The 21,842-nt window shown below is 41.1% G+C and overlaps 1 protein-coding gene across 7 annotated transcripts in view; it reads left to right on the plus strand.

Moving 5' to 3' along the window:
- mef2cb (myocyte enhancer factor 2cb) overlaps window positions 1-21,842 on the plus strand; it is a 300,235-nt gene that overhangs the window by 203,450 nt on the left and 74,943 nt on the right. For 5 of the 7 annotated variants that reach the window (XM_085989178.1, XM_085989192.1, XM_085989200.1 and 2 more), the window contains one exon: window positions 15,368-15,511. In XM_085989178.1, coding sequence (XP_085845304.1) covers window positions 15,368-15,511 — 144 coding nt within the window. Of the gene's footprint in view, window positions 1-15,367; window positions 15,512-15,567; window positions 15,706-21,842 lie in introns of all 7 variants that reach the window. The other 2 variants (XM_085989224.1, XM_085989219.1) reach the window with 2 other exon arrangements.

A 21,842-nucleotide genomic window follows, 5' to 3' on the forward strand; every position in this document is an offset into this window, starting at 1 on the left:
TGTTATTCCATTGCACATAAATTTGAATTATTGTACAGCTTTGGAGTGTTCAAACTAGTTTTGGTAAATGATACTTTCTTACTTTTGTTCTCATCTGGTTCTAATATTTCTTTCTTTTCTTTTGCAATTGATACAACAGGTTTTTGGAAAGGGGACTAAAGTAAAACAGATGTTGGACAACTGCAGATTCAGAATAATAACCTAAAGCTTTTGCAGTGTGCACCAAGAATACCTGTAATATAAAAGGCTGCCTATGGACAGCAGGATAGAGAGATGTAATGTTACCACAAAGGGTTAACAAGTTGTAGCGTGTTAATCTGGTTGTCCCATAACAGAACACTGACTTGAAATATTTGCCATGAAAGGCCAGGCTTGGCTTCAAATGGCATCAGATGAGCCAGCTGCACACTTAAGGCCAAGCATGCAACCAATACTTACAGCTACAAATCTTGAGCTGAAAGTTACAGATGATGTGGATATGTAGGACATCATGTCTGCATTCAGCTTGGCACAGGGCACTGCCCTGACAAGTGGAGCCAAATGGGAAAAATATAAAGCAGTTGTTTTATTAGAACCCGAGCTCAGAGGGAAAGAATGAGAAGGTGCAAATTTCCTCCTGTTTAGGACAACACATCAAACTAGTTTGTTTTCTTCAATTGCTCTGTTTTGTTCGTTTTTCTTTTATGTATTTTTACAAGTACAGTGTAGGTCTACATTCCTTTCCCCAATTTTTAAGCAAATACTGTTAAATAAACATTGCTATGTTTGGAGAAAGTGAGAGAAGTAAGATGGTGTGGCGGTGCTTAGAATAATGTAGATTGTTAGCATTATCTAGCATGATGGCAGAAATTACGAGCAAATTATGCTTTAATTTGTAAAAGTATCTATACTTTCTTTCGTAAATGTGCACACATCCATTTACAGAGACACACAGTTGCTGTTCTCTTTGCAGCCATTCATTTTGCGTGGAGGAAAATTCAAGGTACAGATCACTCCACGAGGCTAAAATCCTCTGTGGTTTTAACATGCTCTAGTTAGAGGTCCAGTGAATCCTGATCAAATTCAAACCCAACTTCCAATGGGGAAAAATTCCCCCGTGCATTCCATTTATCCCCTGACCAATGTGCTCCCAGTGGCCTTGTCCGTGGGATAAATATAACCCACAGAGGAATGTTTCCTGGTCCATAATGTAAGCACGCTTACTGTAACTGTATCAGACTGCTTGATGGCTTCAGTTTAATTGTTTTATATTAGCATATATGTTTGTAGGAGTGAGCCTTGGCTCAGTGGACCATCGCTACCTCTGAGTCAAAAGATTTCTGGTCTCTGAGTACTAGGTTGACATCCAGCAAGACACTTGTGTCTGATGGGAGTGGAATGGCAACCTCCCATTGTAGATTGTCAGTTCTCCTGGTAGGGAGTTGTGAGTCAGTCAAATGACCTGCCACGTGAAAAGGGAGTCAGTTACGGAAACAGCCCAGAGCAGTGTAAGAAACGGGCTGTCTCATGTGCCGTTAGGCACAGAAGAGAAGAGGAGGCAGATGTATGTCTATAAAAACAGAGAGAAACTCAAGTCATTCATTGTTAGAGAAAGCAGCCTTGAGACTGATTTTTTTTAATGGATAGCCTTACTGACGGACAGAAATTAAATTTGACTCATAAGCTATTAAATAATCACAATAAAGGATACTCTGTTATTAATCTTACCTAGCACAAAGGAAGATGGTTGTGGTTGTTGAAGGCCTATCATCTCAGCCCAGGACATCGCTGCAGGAGTTCCTCGGGGCAGTGTCCTAGTCCCAACCAGCTTCAGCTGCTTCATCAATGACCTTCCCTCCATAATAAGGTCAGAAGTGGGGATGTTCACTGATGATTGCACAGTGTTCAGTTCCATTCGCAACTTCGCAGATAATGAAGCAATCCGTGCCCGCATGCCGCAAGAACTGAACGACATGCAGACTTGGGCTGATAAGTGGCAAGTAACACTCGTGCCGCACAAGTGCCAGGCAATGGCAATCTCCAGCAAGCGAGAGACTTAACCATCGCCCCTTGACATTCAGCGGCATTACCATCACCGAATTCCTCCACCATCTAAATCCTGGCGGAGTCACCATTGACCAGAAACTTAACTGGACCAGCCACAAAAATACTGTGGCTACAAGAGCAAGCCAGAGGCTGGGTATTCTGCAGCGAGTCTCTTGCCTTCTGACCACCTGACTCCCCAAAGCCTTTCCACCACCTGCAAGGCACAAGTCAGGAGTGTGATGGAATATTCTCCACTTGCCTGGATGAATGCAGCTCCAACAACACTCAAGAAACTCGACACCATCCATGACAAAGCAGCCCACTTGATTGACACTACATCCACCACCTTAAACATTCATTCCCTCCACCACTGGCACACCATGGCTGCAGTGTGTACCATCTACAAGATGCACTGCAACAACTCGCCAAGGTTTCTTCGACAGCATCTCCCAAACCTGCGCCCTCTACCACCTAGAAGGACAAGGGCAGCAGGTGCATGGGAACACCATCGCCTCCAAATTCCCCTCCAAATCACACACCACCCTGACTTGGAAATATATTGCCATTCCTTCATCATCGCTGAGTCAAAATCCTGAAACTCCCTATCTAACAGCACTGTGGGAGTACCTTCACCACACGGACTGCAGCGGTTCAAGAAGGTGGCTCACTACCACCTTCTCAAGGGCAACTAGGGATGGGCAATAAATGCTGGCCTTGCCAGCGATGCCCACATCCCATAAACAAATTTAAAAAAATGTCACTTGGAGGTTTATATGTCCACATAGTATATGCTTGATAAAAAAGGAATTACTTATTTTAAGTTAAATTGTGCAATTTAAGTCTGTGCAATACTTTAATTTGAAAGAATAATGAAGGAAGCCAACATGTAATACAGTGAGACCATTAAATTGTTTGTGTTCTGATAGGCCACAGAAACTAGTTTGAATTGTAATGCCTAGTTTCTTTGTAATCCTTTGGACTGTGATTTATCTCTCTTATCTGTTTTGCTTGGAGATTTGAACATGTTTTTCGTCAGATATAAAATGTTCTATATTATCTAACATTATAAGGTTTGACAAAAGATGGGGAAATAATTCTTAGTTTGATATAAACTGCTTCAGACTGTACAGTAAATGATAAAACAGTATTGAGATATAGATTGTTGGTTCCTAATATTCTGAAAAGCATAATATTACACTTCCCAATCGTATGGGGCCGGATATTCCGATCCTACGGGTGGGTACGCGCGGTGTACACACCCGTAGGGACATCGGAAATGCCGGTTTCAGGCATGAACAGCGCATGCGCTGAAAACCGGCACTTCCGATCTGTCAAGAATGCTCTTGACAGATCGAACGCCTGCCCTGGAGAAGGGCCTCTGCGGGCGGCGAGTTCCACTTTCTGGAGAACCTCCGCCTGCAGAAAACCCTTAGAATTCTTACGCCTGGTAAAAGCAAGCGTAAGGCCTGCTTTTACCAAGATAAGAGTTGAAAAAAAGTTTAAAAAAAATTTTTTCACTCATTTATCATTTAAAAATACGTTAAGAAAAGGTAAGTTTATTTTTAGCCCCGTAAAAAACTTTATTTTTTTCAAAAAATTAAATTTTTGTTTAAAATATTAAATTTATTGTAATTTCAACTAATTTAAAAAATGTGATTTTTAAAAAATTTATTCAATGTTTTAAAGTGTTTTTGGGGTGATCTCCACATATTTGACAGGACTTCCTGTCAAGTGTATGAAGGGAGATTCCCTTCTTTGATTGGCTCCCCATGGCCCACGTGATCCCAGAGACGCTTGCGAACCGCATGCGCCCCTGGGATACGTAGGCCCTACGCACTTGGAGTTGGAAAGGCCCAGCATCGGAGCTATACGCACCTCGGGAGCCTCCGATTGGTAAATACGGCCCAATATGTATCGTAATCTCAAAAACCTTGTTAAAAGTGGAGACAATGGCCCTGAAATTTAGCACCTTAGCAGCGGCTGTTAAGTCCAATTTTGGCAAAATAATGGCAGCTGCCTCGCTTCCACCCAGTTCCAGCGCAGGCCACGGCGGCCGCCATTTTGGGCAGGTCAGTAGCGTGGCTGTTGCCTACATTCAGCAGAAGAATGCTAATGAGGCAGATCATGGCGTCAATCCTGCATGCAACGTTGATTTGACCCACGGCCTGCTATTTTGGATGTCGCCGCTCGATTGTACACCCTCTACAAAACACGCACAGCTGCTACTTAAAGGGGCACACGCAACTTTGAGGTGAGTTACATTTTGCTTTTGTACTGGTTCCTGTACACTTTATTTGAGCAGTGACTCGGTGTAAGGCATTTAAAAAGTTTTTAAAGTGTGCAGGAAGTGCTGCTGGATGTTTGCAAGGCTTTGGCTCTTAAAGGAAGGCCTCTGAGAACACCACTTGCTCTCAGTCCTGGGGGGTTTAGTTGCAGTCCCCTTTGGGCTGCAGCACAACATGGAGTTGGAGCAGAGGCAGCAAAGGGGACAAGCTGCTTGCAGAGGGAGGAGGAGGAGGAGGAAAGGGAAGGAAGGAGGCAATCCAGACACAATGTTCCCTCTAATTTTTTTTGGGTGTGCGGCCCCTTTAACGGGCTATGCGGCCCATTCAAATTTCCGTGTAAAACCGGTTTTTCCATTGTAAAGCCGTTGAGCAGCCTGCATGGGACCTACAGACCGCTCCGCGGTTGTACAGCTTAACGGGAACATTGCCCAGATAGCTCCTTTGTGGCCGGGATATCGAGGATCGAATCATTCAACTGTAGTACCAGTGAACACAACCCTAATTCCCCATTCAACATTAGTCCCACACCTTACCTTCCCTCTGTTACTGTTCATCACAGCATCCTCTTGGCCACAATGCTGAAATAAAAGCCATCACAAAGCAAACTTTCCAATCCAACTTTATCCATAAATGCATCCAATATTACATCACAAAATCAACTAATCACCCTTGTGCATGCCTTTAGTGACTCTCTTGTGTGTGCTTTTGTCTATCTTAGTGCTCCTACGCAGTGTTACCCCAGTGGCTGCAGCATGGCTGGTGGAAGGCTGCTGGCTTTCAGTCGGAGAGACTGCAGATGACCTTGCAGGACGACCTCAAGGAGCTCTGGGCCTAGCAGGCTCAGCTTCGGACTATACCACCTCCGCATGGGCGGCAGCAGTCTCGGCTAGCTGGCTAATAGTCAACAGCAAGGGCACTGGTGGAGTGGCAGTACAAATGCTGCCTCCACTGATCCATTGCCATCCCCAGGGCAATGCCTAAGTAATCTGATGGAGTACAGACTGCTGGACTCTTTCAACACTGGTAAACCCAGCCACGATGGCATCAGTGTTGCGCTTGCGTGACAGAAAGCTTAGAATTGCATGACTTCTGCCTGAGCTTCCATTGCAGCACTCGGACGTTTTACATATGCTGCAATGGAAACTGAGACTTAAGCCATCAGACACAGCATGATGGTTGGGCCCACAAGTGTGTTAATGGATCTGCCCACGCAGGAAAGGATGGGCTCAAGCTCTGCCCAAAGCTCTGGGCGAGGTTGATGCTGGACTCCTCCATGCTCCTTGACATTGCATTCAGGCTTTCTGGCAGGCCTGCCAATGCACCAAGCATTTCAGTGTGCATACCCACCAGCGTTCTTCTGTAGGCTACCTCATCAAAGTCTTCATCTGAGTTCTCTGCAGCAGAACTCTTGTGCGACCTCGCCCTCCTGGGATCTGACACCTGTGTTACACTTTTGCCCTGCTCTGGCTGCAGGCCGCTTGTGCCTGGTGTCTCATTACGTGCAGATCCCGCATCTAACCAATCCCACATCTAACTTATCCTCTAAAGTAGGCAGAGTATCAGTATCTGAGCTGGTGGCTGGGAATGTGAAATCGAGTGACAGTGTTTCTGCTTTTTCTTCACTCTCCTCGCCCTCTTCTTGTTGACCCACTGGCTGGGCAGGCTGGATTTGTTGGGTGTCTGAAATGAGAAAAGCACAAGGGTATGGTTGTGGTGAGAGGAGTGCCAATTGTAAATCAGAAGAGATTGTGGAATGAGGGGGACATGGGATGTGAGAAGGAGGATAACGTATGAAGATACTGGCATCTTGTACTCTTTCAGCCCGTCATTGGCTACTGGCTCAGCCATGCCCCTGCCAAGAATGGCCAGCACCATCTCTTCCAAGGGGGTGCAGTGATGCAGGTGAGCCTGTCCCCTGCCAGTTAAGGTCTGCTGGTGCTGGTTATGCTTCATCTTTTCCTGCAAGAGAAAGGGAAGTTTGTCAGCGAGTGTGGTGTAATGTGTTTGTGTGAGGTGGCTGTCGTGGTTGAATAACTGACTGTGTTCAAGCTGTGAGATGCGGATGTGAGGCTTGCAGTAGTGGCAAGTGTGAGGGTGAACTGAAGCTAGGAATGTGATGTGTGCCTCGTGTTTGATAGAGTTTGTTGGTAGGTGAGCGATGGGGGTGTGGTGCATTAAGCACTGTGTGAGGCTAGTGGTGCAGTTGGTAGGAGATGGCTTTTGAAGATGCATTCACTGACCTTAGCTACTCGTCTGAGGTCATTAAACTTCTTTGGGCACTGGAGCCACGTCCTGGGGGCGACACTGCTGGCAGTGACCGCCTCAGCGATCTGGTCCCACATCCTTCTTAGTGTTTCTGGAGAGCCTCCTGGCCCCATGTGGGTAGGGGACCTCTTTTCGCATTTTCACCCCCTGCACAAAGGCCTCGAGTGCTGCTTAGGAGACCCAGGGTGCCCTTTCCTTGGCCTGTTGAGCCATTTTGGTTTGTGCGGCTTTAAGAGGTGCAGACTGCCTTTAAGAGGCGCAATCTAGCTTTAAGTAAAGCTGGCCTTGCGTGAACATTGCGAGCTTTGACCCCCCTGCTGAACGCACAGCCAGTCAGGAGTGCGTTCAGCGTTGGGCTGCGTGCTTCAATCATGCAAAGTAGCAGGCAGTATGAATTTTACATGCTGCCTGAACTTCTTTCAGTGGGTGCGGACAGACCGTGCATCGTGATCCCCTAGCCCGTTTTCGGGCCTAATACCAATCTTCACCCCCCCCCACCAAGATCATTTGTGTAGCTACACTTTTCATAGATGGCTAGTTTTGTATCTATTATATTAGTATTTACCTGAAGAGTCAGAGTCTTGGTGAAAAGGTGTTTAGTAAATATTTTTTGTTTGAAGAGCAGAAAAGCTCTGTGTTTTTGTTGTGATGACATCATGTGATAGTGAAATAATGATCTGTCATCGAGTCATACATTTAGAAGTGAATGAGAAACAATTTACTGAATACTTTTCAATAAATATCATTTCCTATTAACAGATATGTGAATGAAGTTCTTGAAATTTTGGTTTACTGATGATATCATTTACTTGTGGGAGGTTTTTTTCCAGTAGTGTGAAACCCTGTATTCCTATCCATACTGTGGTTATTTTTCTAGCCTTCCTAAAATATCTCTATTGTATATCCATATGTTCTGCAGTTGCATTACATTTATTGTTAATTTATAATGTATAATTCTGTGTAGGTAACATTTGAAAAAACACAGTTTGGAACTTAACTTCCCAAAACAAAAATTCCCGAGCAGCATAACCCTTTACAATCAGATGTAAGATTTTTTTAAATTGTAAAATTAATTGACAAAGAAAAGCCCCTTTCCAGAGGTTGGGTATTTTGTGTCTTATGGTGGTGCTGCACGTAGGTGTACCAGTACACCATGCTGTGGGGTATGATGCAGCTTCACACCTGCAGTTTCCCCACATGCCAAAGACTTGTCTTGGCTGTGTCAATACATAGAATAACCAAGTACAGACTAAGTACTTCCTCACATGGTAGAAGGGGAAATCATTGTTACTTGATTAAGAGGAGCATTGGCAAAGGCCTAGGAGCTGGTTACCTGCTCACTCTATTGAACTGGGACTGGTGCATGGAAAAAATAAAAATCAACAGTTGTTTTCTCCTTTTCCTGGCCTGACCAATATTTATCCCTCAATCAACAACACTAAAAAAAAAAGCAGCTTATCTGGTCATTATCGCATTGCTGTTTATGGGAGTTTGCTGTGCGCAAATTGGCTGCCGTATTTCCTACATTACAACAGTGACTACACTTCAAAAAAATACTTCATTAGCTGTAAAGTGTTTTGGAACGTACAGTGGTCATGAAAGGCGCTATATAAATGCAAGTCTTTCTTTTTCCTAAATACCATTTTACAAATTTGTGCAGATAGGTCAAGTAAGATGTGTGCTCTGCACCAGCACAATGAAACATCCAATGTTGGTGTTAGTACAGTCTCAACACATTCGGCAACATAACCATTTGGCACTTGCATAAAGATATTTAAAGGCACTATATGCCTGTCTGTTCCATTTTTTCTGAAAATAATGCTGGAGCATAGTTTTGCTCCAACAGCCATGCTTTATGTGTGAACCTTGACAGTGAATGCTATTTAGTAGGCGTTCTAGCAAGAGAGCAGCAGATTTTAATGGCAAGTGTTTCTGCGTGTAGCTATTTCAGCAGTCATTTTTATTTTTATTTGTATATTTCTTGGATACTTGCTGTGTATATTCTGTGTATGTATGAATGATTATGTATGTGTAGATGTGGATGGAAAGTACATGTTGACTATTGAGACTTAAATATCTAGTCACATTTACTGTGCAAACTATACAAAATTCCATTTATTAAGTTGCACAGGACTTGCATGGTGTGTAGATATCTCAATAAGTAAGTTGTTGATAAAACCACAGAAGAAGGAAATATTGTGGTTGGGAGCTACAATTAGACTCAGTGCCACTGGGTTTGGGAGTGGAAAATCAGTCAGGATTCTGGACCAGATTGTTATCTAATGACTCCTGGTTGAAAGTGTTCTTGTGTAGACACAAGCTTTGCTATGATCTTTCTCAAGGTTCCAAAATCAAATAGCTGAAACTAGTTAACTCAGATTGAAGTTCAGAATTTCTTGGCCTGTATGGTTCAGTACTATGCCACTGAGCCACTAGGGATTAACTGCCATTTTACTTGGGGCTGGGAGCTATTAAGTGAGCAGACTGCAGTTCTACATTCTCATCCTTCTAGGTGTAACATCACCTTATTTCACGTTTTGTACGCTGTAGAGAGACAGACATGACATCATTTCTGTCACTCAGCTGACCTGGAGGCAAGGTAGAAGGCAGTGAAACCAATTGTATTAAGATATCAATTCCCTAATTATTACATTGTAAAAAAAATGCATAACGAATGAGGATATTATTACATTTTTTAAGTAAAGCATCGTGTTCCTTTAAGCTATATGTTTAACTGCACAGTGTGGTGACCTACATTCACTAGAATTTGTATCCCAGCAGGGCTCCCTAGTTTTAATATGACTTGCTTTTACATGTTATCAGGTGAACGTAGAAATAATGCAAAGTTAGATGAGGTCAGGATATTGGTGCAAATATTTGTATCTTTTAGAGAAAATTAATTTATTTTCCTTGACTACACATGAATTCTCTTTTTTTTAAAAAGCATTTGGTTACAAAGTCCTGCAAAGAAAAGTACCAAACAATAATAGGAAGAAGTCAGATGTTTAGGGCTGGATTTTGTCAGCCCCGAGGAGGTGGGTATGGAGATGGGACTGCCAGTAAAGTTGCAGAAAGTGGGGCGGATGGCAAACTGCCCCCATCCCGCCTCCGTGCCCTTTTGGCAGGAGGCGGGAAGATGTCCTGCTTCGGGTCCCGTCTCCTCGAGGCAGGAAAGGGATTAAATCCTATTAACTGCCTGTTAACAGGCAGAAAAAAGGATTAGTCCCATTTTACCTTTTTAGGTGAAGGCTTCCCGACCTCGGAGAACCCCGCCAGGTTGGAGGAGTCGAGTAGGAGGTCTGCGTGGGTCGGAGGGGCCTGAAAGTGAGATGTAGAGGTGAGTAATGGGTGCAAGTGTGGAGTGGTAAGTATGTGAGGTGAGTGTTAAGTGTTATAAAATGTTCACTTACCTTTGTTTCTGCCTACAGCCTTCAGCCGCGGAAGTTCCGGAGTCCCGACATCTTCGTTGTAGATTTTACAGACTGGCTGTTGGATCCTCCGAACCAACAGTCATCTGCTTTCTACAAAGTTGAAAGGTTTGATGAGTCCTGAACACAAGGACTCATCAAACTACACAGAATGTCAGTGTTTAACAGCTTCACAGAGTTGTCAAACGCTGACATTTCTTCTTTCAAGAAGTCTTGACAGATGACACGTCAGACTTTGACGTGCTCTTTCAGTGACTTCCCCCTAATTGGCCTGCTGAGCCCGCAGGGAGGGCTTAACAAGGTCAATCGGGAAAATCCCGCTGGTTGGCCAGAGGCTGGCGGGACTTAGACCCGACAAGCAGCAGTCTCGCCTCCAGCACATCTCCATTCACAAAATCCAGCCCTTAGTGTCTGTTATAAACCACAGTGGTGATACTTGGGTAAGCTCTGTTTACCTGTTCTATATTAAAGATTCCATGATATTATTCAAAGAGCAAAGTTCTCCAAGTGTTCTGGCCAATATTTCTTTCTCAAACAAGACCACCAAAAATAGAATAACTGGTTATTCATTTTGTTGCTGTTGTGGAATCTTGCTATGTGCAAAATGGCTGCCATATTGCCTATATAAGTAAGTACACTTCAAAGTAGTTCATTGTACATGAAGTACTTTGAGATGTTTCTAAATGACATGATATAGTGCAAAACAAATACTAGTCTCTTTTTTTTAAATGACAGGGACTTAAGGCAGTTTTCTTCCAAAAGGCAGATTATATGCAAACCCAATTGATGACATTGGTCCTTTGAGGGTGTGCTATTTCTGTCCAAAATTTAAATAATTGAATTTCATGTCTCTATTATAAATAGGAAATACTGTATGTTTCTATGCATTCCTCTCATTCCACACTGTGATCCTATTTAGAAAAAATACAGAAACCTTTTTAGAATGTTATATGGTTAAAAATGTTTTGCATTTTGAAAACTACAATGTCAAACAGTGTTTACGCATTGATCAATAGGGAAAAAAATTAGACAAAAATGAGTTTGTTACCATAACTAAAGCAAGAGGTTACAACATATTTGGTAGGCTGAGAGAATGTATTTTTGACAATGTTCAAATGACAAAGCTGTAGAATAGGTCCTTTGGAGATTAACAGAGATAGTTATTGGAGACATCACAGAGATAGAGCCATCTATGGCCATGTAGCTGAACCATTAGTTCTGATTGGCTGTTGTCAAGTGATCTTCCCCAGACAACAGGTGCAAATTTGCTGACAGGTGTGGATATCTTGGATGAGTAAAATTGCTGCTGGCTAATGATGTAGCCACGTGTTAGATTGTAAAATGCTGAGCTCTGACAGAACACAAAGCCAACTTGCATGCTTTCAGATCACTTGATGCCGGAGTCGGCCCTCCCCCATGGCCCCGTATGAATTCCCGGGTGACTAGGTCCAAGCTCTTACTAAACCCTGTGAAAATGGTATCTCTGTGTTTTAGGAGCGCCTGGGAAATGTAATCCTGTCAGTTGGGAAATGGCAAAGAATTCTGAGCTGTTTAACTAGCAGGCATTTACTGGAAAGTTGCAGGAACTCGGCTTCAGTTGAGTTGTCTTAAACTTGTTGACTGCTGCATTTTTTGTTCATAGAGGGATATATGAGGATTGCTTTTCACATATCTGTGGTCTGAAATTGTAGTTCACTTAAAAAGGTCATGCATCTACCATCAAAGAAAAAAGTGTTTGCTTCAATACATAAAAATTCAAGCAAAATTTTGGAGTATATGAAATAATAACCCTACACCTGCTTTTTAGAGCTCAAATAGTGTGTTCTTTACAGACCTGACACAGTTATTGCACAGATTTCTATCATAAAAGTGACACAAAAGCACCACTTCATAATACATACTTAGTATATGTTTAGCAGAAGGGCTGTAGGTAGTTAATGTCATGATTTACATACAATTGTAAAAGTGCTACATTGAGTAAGTTTTTTAAAACTCACCAACTTCTCTTTCATAAGAAAAACTACCAATCACTATCAGTTTTTTGTTAACATATTTATTATTTGAGGAAATCACTGCTGTGACATTTGCACCTGTCAGCCATGGAATATTGCTGGACAGCTGGCAGTGTCAGCAAAGGGGACACTAGCTGAGCAGCTGAAAGAATACTGGCAGACAGGAACAGAAGGAAGCTGACAAATCAGTGTGTGGCCATCAGGTGGTAGCGACTAGAAATAGCCATTCTTTATGTATTGTCCTGTAATTACATCATGCCAAAGATACCAATATTAAGTTAGTCATTTTCCATGTATTATCAACCCACTCTAGATAGTTAAAAGTGAGCACAAGATGTATTTTTATTAATTTGGCAATAAATGTAGTAGCCTCAAAATTCCATGGGTTATGATCTTGATGGTTATGCTTTGTTTGTGCCTGATGGTACCCTTCACCACTGACCCTGCTGGAATTTGCGGGGTCAGTGGAAGGGCACATCATATGCATGAGCCATTTGGGTCCAAATGCCACTTTGGGCACATGTCCGGCACCTGCCTTCCTATGACTGTTATAAACTGTGGCACCCGCCTATATGTGGGGGGTGGGAGGGTTGACCAGGTCTCCATCCCCCAACTCTACCAATGTTTAGGCTAATTTGGCTAAATGTTTAAAAAATGATTCTTTCAAAGCCCCGGGAGCTTGCCCTCAGGACTTACCGCAACAGACAATTGGAATTCCAGAGCCAGTGATTTTGGGTATAGCTGTTACAGCAATAATTTTTTTTTAATTTGTCTATTTTTAGGCTATATGCCATGTGTATTCTGTGTACGTGTGAATGAATGTGTGTGTAGATGGAAAGTACATGCATTTACTGTGCAAACTGTACAAAATTCCATTTATTAAGCTGCATAGGAGTTGCATGGTTTGCAAATGTCTCTTTAAGTAAGTTGTTAATAAAACCACAGAAGCAGGAAGTAGTAGAGGTGAGACATTTGCCACACCCCACTGGTCACACATTTTTTCTCGTCGTGGAAATACTGTATAACCTGTAGTTATATATGTACCTGTCGCTTTCAGACAGCTGCTTGATTGGGAAATCTTCTCTCGTTAGCTGCTGCCTTAGATCTGTAGATAGCCAAGTTTGGAATTTATTTCACATGCACCCTGCTTGCATGTTCCAGTTGAATCTGCAGTACAATTTAGGGGTAGTAATGGCTAGTTATCTAAAACCTCCAGTGACAACGTGCACCATTAAAAAGAGCAATCAAACTGAAAAACTTTGCCTATGTAACAAGATTTCTATAACGCTCTCACTAAATTTCAGGTATCCATATCGTAATAAAAAACATTCTGGTGTCATTCATTTAGCGAACCGTGTTGCATGACAAGGTACTACCTGTTCTGTTTCACTTATTTATTCATTTTTTTTACCTGGCTCAGAAATATTTGGTGGAATAAAAATTGCCAGAATGACAGTGAACTAAGACAGTAACTGATGAGAACAGAATATTTCTTTTGCAGATACAAGAATTTGGAGCAAAAATTCATTGAAATCGAAGAACAAAGATACTTTAAAAATGTAAAAGCTCATGTCTCAGCTATGTATAAATAATGAGCTGAAGTTTTTCTTAAAATCTTTTGGGGTCACAGCAGCATTTCTGAACCAAAATCAAAAATATAATAAAACTATAGTTTTGCTCAACACATTAAAAAAATTAGGAACGTTAAAATATTTTCTTTGCTTTTTGTGCATTTACTTATAGTATTAAGGGCTGGATTTTACTTACCGAGATGAGTTGGGGGCGGGACTGCCGCCTTCCGGGTTCTAGTCCCGCTCCCAGCGACGTCTGATGAACTGACGCTATTTTGCCCTGATTGTTAAGCCCACCCTGCGGGCTTGACGGCCAATTAAGGGAAAGCCGGTGTCAGATGACATCAGTTGATGATGCTTCATCTGCTGGTTTTCTTAAAGGTACATGCACCACACTTGTCTAACAGATGATTTGACAGTGTTTGACAGCATTGAGGTGTTGTCAAACACTGATGATCACTGTTCAAAGGTGAGCCCTTTCACCTAGGCTCTCCAATTACACTCTCCTTAGGATAAAACAGATGGCAGCTGCAGTTGAGATTGCAGAAGCCATCTGTCACTTCTCCAATGAGATGAGGCTACACAAACACTTAACAGCTTGTCACCTGCAAAAACATAAAGTAATGTTTAATGTGTTTAGATAACATTTCCTTACCTCTGATACATAGAAGCATAGAAAAATAGGAGCAGGAGTAGGCCATTCGGCCCTTCGAGCCTGCTCCGCCATTCAGTATGATCATAGCTGATCATCTATCTCAATACCATATTCCCACGCTCTCCCCATACCCCTTGATGCCGTTTGTGCCTAGAAATCTATCCATCTCCTTCTTAAATATATTCAATGGCTTGGCCTCCACAGCCTTCTGTGGTAGAGAATTCCACAGGTTCACCACCCTCTGAGTGAAGAAATTTCTCCTCATCTCAGTCCTAAATGTCCTATCCCACATCCTGAGACTGTGACCCCTCGTTCTAGACCCCCCCCCAGCCAGGGGAAACATCCTCACTGCATCCAGTCTGTCTAGCCCTGTCAGAATTTTATATGTTTCAATGAGATCCCCTTCCATTCTTCTAAACTCTAGTGAATAGCTAACCATTGTCACTTTGCATCCTTCACACCAATTCTGCAGCTGTCGTCCAAACACCAACATAACAACAGACCCACAGCATGCCTCACTTACCCTGACGGGGTTCCCCGACGTCGGGAAGCCCGCAGCAGAAGGCTCAAAATGGGAAAAAGCCTCTTAATTGCCTGTTAACTACCTGATTGGTTGGAGGCAGGTTGGGAGCAGGTTCGGGACTTGCTCCCATTTTTTAAAAATTTCCCAGCAGCCTCCAAACCCACCTCCTCAGGGCTGGTAAAATCCAGCCCTAAGTGTTAAAATTTCCAAAAAATAATTTTTGGAGCTATTAATACAGAAGGAAAAATGCTCAGTTTTGAAGCTAAAGGGCTATTTATGCCCTCAAGTGGTCAATAAAACAACTGTTGCATAAGTTTGAAGTAGAAAAAGGCTATTTCAATTGGTTGAATTATTGCAAATAGTAATGAATGTAATCACACTAAAGGTTGTAACAGATGATTGGTATTTACATGATATTTATATGGATCTTTTCATAGATAGTAGTGTTAGTTTGGTTCCTTTCATTTTATATTTATTGACCATCTTTGATCTTAAATGGACTACAGTTTTGATCACAGTCTCTCTGAGTTTAGACATCCTTTATTCCGGTGTGTCCCTTGTGATCTGTGTAGAAGTTTGAACTTTGCAAATTGTGTATTTCAGACGTTGAGAAAGAAGGGACTAAATGGCTGTGACAGCCCAGACCCAGACGCAGACGATTCAGTGGGTCACAGCCCTGAGTCTGACGAGAAGTGCAGAAAAATAAATGAAGATATTGATCTAATGATCAGCAGGCAAAGATTGTGTGTAAGTACAAGGGCCCTCCTTTATTTTTACTTTTGATATTTCTCTGAACCTGGCAGGCATTGAACAAGAAAGAAAACAAAGGCTGTGACAGCCCTGATCCTGACTCCTCTTACGCTCTCACCCCACGCACTGAAGAAAAATACAAAAAAATTAATGAAGAGTTTGATAATATGATCAGGAATCATAAAATACCTGTAAGTACCATGAGTTAGATGGCTGCTCTGCTAATGACTGCTGCAGTAATCTACTTTACCCTTTCAGTGCAGGTTTCTTGCATATTAAATTACATTTCAGGCAGTTCCATATATAGTTTACAAACAAAACACTTTCCAATAGGACAAAAAGTAACCCAATGTATTCTTATTTAATTCAAATGACATCCATTTTAGTTTCTAGTAAATAACAACAATTTCTAGGGAATAGCTAAGGGAAACTAATTCACACATAATCGCAATGGCGTTTTTAAAATTTGTGAAATGAACATCCAAATTATTGCTAGATTGTAAATTATTCTGGAGCTTACTGTCCTTTTAAAGCAGTTAGCAGTCGTCCCTTTAAAGCAGTTTTTAGGTGCTTTCTAACTTACTCATTCACATGTGTTTGAGTGATATTTCGAATATTAGGATTGTGAGAGTCTAAAATTAACAATAAAATGACTAGCAAAATCTACAATACAAAGTCTATCTACAAAAACCTTTGAATTTCAATATACAACTATGAATGAAACAAGCAAGAATAAATAAGATTTTTAATGAAACCACAGAGGAGGTGATAGGTGTGGAATCGTATGTTCTGTATATATGTCGGAAAATACTGATCTATAAATAAGCCATGCCTTCCTAAGCAGAACATTCACTACCAACATATGTTAGTAACAGTGTCTGACATTTCATCAGATAGAATGTTTGAGTCAAAAGATTTAAGACAGATATTGATAACTTTTTCATTCGCTTTTTAAAAAAAATAACATGTCCATCTTACACATGCTGACCCTTTTATAAACTAATAAACAGGACCTGTTCATAAAGCAGTATTCTTTTGTAATTTAAGGAAAACAGCAACATATTTTTTGGAATCTGCTTCAAATTTAAGATGCTGTGAAATTGTTAGAAATCATTTTTGATCTGTTTATCAACATGTAATGTAATTACATCATTCTGTTGTGAAAATAGGATTTGTGCTACTAAAATGTCACTGAATCACATGCACATACATTGTAACTAGAAATTACATTTGACTGTTGCAGAATAGAGTAATTAACGTTCCCTCCCCAAAAAATTGACAATTCCTGTCTTAATTATTCAGCTCCAAGTTCTTTTTCTCAACTACTTTGTATTGATTTAGTTTGGTATATTTGTGCATCCCAAATAAAAAAACAGCTGCTAAATAGAACTCTTTTCAGCTCACCCCACCTTTCACTTAATGACTACATCAAGAATCACTGGTCAATTGTGGCATAGACAGGAGGTGGTGGTGAGCTCCCTCTACAGTACTCTGGCAAGGTGCCGAAATTCCCGACTTTGCAATGCAATTTTCTGCACCAATGTGGCTCTTTCGCTCTCCTACACTATGTCCTGATGGCCTGTATTAATGATATAGCCAAAGTAGGCTGAGTGTGCCAGATTTCAGTGTGACCTCATACTGTACTAGCATTCACTTAAGAGCAGTTTGACACCATTTAATTCACTTAGGATCCTTAACATCCATTGGTGAAAGACTTTTTTCCCTATTTCTGACCTAGATTCAGACCCAGGTACCCTTGATGAAAGTACAGTATTGTAACTCAGTGCACTTCCTTGTCTTTGTTCACCGCCCACCAGGTAATTATTAGTGTGCATGTGAGGAAGTTGTTGGAGTTACAAATACCAACCAGAAGAGTATATTTTCCATTTATTCTTACCCTATTCACGCATAGATTTATTTACCAAGCGTTTGTTCAATTAGTAGGGAAAATAAATGTCAGCAACTTTGTAACATACACATAGGCATAAAAGCATTTTTATGTGTTGATATTATTATGATGAAAAGTATGTTTCTGTAAAATACACGCACGACATGCATGCAATACCACATCAGTGACTGTCAATTATTTACCGTAGCTATCTTTTAATAAAGAATTTAGGTAAACTGCACAAAAATTGTCCTTTAAAAACAGCAATCACATTCCTTTATTATTAAACAAGTTGTTTCTGTATATTTTCTTAATGTTAAAAGTAATGCAAATATTATCTCAAATTGCAACCTTTATGTTAAAGATTAAATCTGATACCTATACTCAAAGGGTTAAAGCTAACTGCTTGCTGTAGAGAGTCAGTCTGCATGAAATCCTGTTGATGAAATTCAAACACATTGTGTGCTGGGGTGATTTAACAGGATTACAAAAATTGCTTTGCGTCCCGTCAAGAACATTTTATTTTCCTGCCTTAACACTAAGCTATTTCGTTGACAACTAAACCAAAACCTCAACACTCACAGCCATTTATATGCCTAGCCAGAAAACTGAGAGAAATAACATAACTTCTGCATGTGCTTACTGTTGCATGAATAATGAGCTCACTGTAGTGATCACCTTATAATACTGTGTGGTCTGCTAAGTTGGGTTTTATTTTTTCCTTTATTTTTAAACTATGCTTATGATTATATGAAAATAAGTACAATAGTTTTTCTTCCTAACACAGCAATATCATTACAACTGTTATTCTAAGGATTTAAATTTGTTGTTTTTGTCCTTTAATTCAATATGGGGCATGATATATAAGTAAATGTTTCAGTTTTGATTTATAAAAAGTGAATTGGAATGGTATCACAAAATAAATTAAATGTATATTACAGTCCCCAGCTTCAGCTTGTGACAGATCAAACTGTGGTCAGCGTGGTTACAAAGAGCAGGGCGTCCAGATCCCAGTACTGGATGCCGTCATCTCTCACAGGAAGGATGGCACCATCAAAATGACAGCCTACTAAAAGCCCACACATGCATGGTGTAGTATCACCATTTCAAATCGCCTCACCCAGTAAACCACAAAATAAGGGTGGGAAGGATATTACTGAGCAAAGTTGAAATGGTGGATCCTAGAGAGGACTTGGTCAGAAAATAAAAACAAAGAGTTATTGAAGACCTAACTTAATGTGGGTATCCTGAATGGGCTATAGAAATAGCCTCTAATCCAAAACCTCCCATCAAAAAAAACATCAACACAGCCAAAAGAAATTCAGTAAGATTGCAACAGCCCTTCTTATAAAAGATGTCTCTCAAAATTTCCACAGGACATTCATGTGGAAAGCCATTGAGATGGTGTTGAATCATTGGTAGCTTTTAAATACATTTCTGTGCATATTGATGAACAATAAAAGACTTGCATTATTACATTTAAAAAATAAAATATATAAATTAAGTTGGTCAGAGTAAAGAGAAGCTTATCATTTAAATTAACTTAAAGGTAAACAATAAACTGCAACTGGTAACTTCTCAAAACTGCACATTTAAGCTAGGATGACAGATTAAAGAATGATTTTACTCAGTATGTGAGAGGGAATAATTTAATCTGTAACATGAAGATTTATAAAAATATCTTGTAGTTGCCCATCCAACCACCTCCCCCCCCCCCCCCCCCCACCCCGCACCACAATTGTTTTCCCGTTGATCTCCCCAGGCCATGCACAGCTGACAGCCAAGAGTGTAGGAGGGCAGCATGGTCTTGAGCCTTTGCTAATGCTGCTCTGAGCTAACCAACAATAGACATTTGGATATATCATATGATGACACACTGTCCACCTTTTGTTCCCTCCCTGTGGGGCATAACCTGTTTTCTGCTCAGTACCTACAAAGATACAGTAGTGAAAAAGATTTGTGATTTTGACTGTGCTTCAACTCACTGAGCCACCACACCGTCTTTAGTTAAGAAGTCCTACAGTTACTGTCTGTTTCACCCTCCTTGCCTTTCGATTTCTCTTTGTATCTCAGGTGAATGTAAATTTAATGAATTGGAATCTCTCATGGAATATTACAGCATTGATAATCTGTTGCTGATCTTCTTACACTCATGAAATATCATCACAGTTTACCCAACCTATTGCTCTTAGTTATAGGCCTTCTGTGCTGAAGAAATACCTCTCGCAGCACATAATGTCACACACTAATTTTCTTGTTTCTGGTAAGGTCATGTTCATTCTAAAGTTAAGTCTGCGTGACTTGTTCTTACTGTTTGAGTTTACTAAACACCAGAATTTCCTGGATGGCAATTGTAACTTCTGCAAACTTGTAATCAATTCCTTCATCCCAGATAACATTGTTAATGACATTAGTGGTATTTATGCTATTTTGTATTCATTAGCTTTCATTTTTTTCTCTAGAGATAAGGGCATTAAACCTAGTTATAAAATCTTGTAACTTGCCTACACTGTAACAGGAATTTGTGGAAAAGTTGTAGATGGAACAAAATGCAAGGGACCTCAATTTTGTCCTGTATCAATCAGCAAAACACTGAATGAAAATAATTTGCATTTGTAATGCAATGAACATTATAAGGTATAGACAGAAGTTTTAAATTAGCAAGATAGTGGTGCTGGTAAGTTTGATGATTGTCACTATTTTTCAAATGCTCCATTTTGCACAATTAGATAAATATACCTGTTGAGAATTGCCATATGCAAATAATATAAGTTCCGAAGCACTCTGCTCCATTAGTGTGTTCCATTAGCATTGGCACACTCTAATGAAGGAGGTGCTATTATACTATTTCAAGTTATTTTTAGTCTTTTTTTTATATAACAAATTTGTATAATACAGAACTCAATCAGAACTGGTTCTGGTTGTCAGTGGTGTGGAAACTACTTCATTTACACTCTGGATTGGATTCTATGATGACATAAATGCACCAGAATTGTCTTAAATAGCTTGATGCCTCAAGAATACCATACAGGGCAACAATGTGAAAGCCGCTGCCCACAGTCAGGACAAAATGTCTGTCCATGCTGCTGAAAACAGCCATTTACTTTACAACAAAGGCTATGCTGAGCTCCAATGTTCTGATCCCAATCCCAAATTCTAGGGATGGGCTCATATCCTAAAGGAGGCGGGTGCTCACGCTATCTTTACACTCCTGAGGGTCTGCCCTGATGGTGGCCAGGAATTTCAGAATGGCCCCTTGTTGCATTTTGGCCTTTATTGCTAGAGGGTTGGAGTACGAGAGTAAGGAAGCCTCGCTACAATTGTACAGGGCCTTGGTGAGACCACACCTGAAGTACTGTGCACAGTTTAGGTGTCCTTATGTAAGGAAGGATATACTTGCCTTAGAGGCAGTGCAACAAAAGTTCACTAGATTGATCCCTGGGATGAGAGGGTTGACCTATGAGGAGAGATTGAGTATATTGGGCCTATACTCTCTGGAGTTTGGAAGAATGAGAGGTAATCTCATTGAAACTATAAGATTCTGAGGGAGATTAACAGGATAGATGATGAGAGATTGTTTCCCCTGGCTGGAGAGTCTAGAACTAGGGGTCATAGTTTCAGGATAAGGGGTCAGCCATTTAAGACTGAGATGAGGAGGAATTTCTTCACTCAGAGGGTTGCGAATCTTTGGAATTCTGTAGCCCAAAGAGCTGTGAATGCTGAATCATTGAGTATATTCAAGGCTGAGATCGATAGATTTTTGGACTCTTGAGGAATCGAGGGATTTGGGGATTGGGCAGGAAAGTGGAGTTGAAGTCGAAGATCAGCCACGATCTTATTGAATGGCGGAGCAGGCTCAAGGGGCCGTATGGCCTACTCCTGCTCCTAATTCTTATGTTCTTATGCTCCATCAGTGCTGGGGATGAGGGGGGTGGGCTGTTGGCTGTTCCAGCCAAAGATTTGTTGAAATGTTAGAAATTATTCATGATTTTAAAGTTGCTTTAAGGAAACCACAATTGTGGGCCCCATTTCTGATAAGATGTCATCCTGGTAGGCAAACACGCCAACACCATGTAAACACACTTTGCTTAGGGTATGTGAGGTGGAGCCGATGGGTAACATCACCCCACCAGTCCCACTCCTCCTTATGATGGCAGGACAGGGGTGTCAAATGCAAGAAGCATTCACACCCACTTCCATCGGAATTTCTTGTCAGCTGGAAAAAGGAGCAAAGACCCAGGAAAATGAGGTTGAGGTCCCAAATTCTACCACCCAAACAACGTATGTCTTTGATGTGCCCTCTCAAACCCAGGAATCAGAGCAATAGCATGAATCCAGCAACTTAATATGAATATACAAAAGTGGGCTGGAAAAGACCAACTGGTCCCTATTCATCAGTAATATTTTCCACAGGGTGAGTCACAGAGTGGGTCCGTAGTT

This window comes from Somniosus microcephalus, chromosome 1 (assembly GCF_052327205.1).
Source record: "Somniosus microcephalus isolate GS21.2 chromosome 1, FLI_Smic_1.0, whole genome shotgun sequence".
Lineage (NCBI taxonomy): Eukaryota > Metazoa > Chordata > Chondrichthyes > Squaliformes > Somniosidae > Somniosus > Somniosus microcephalus.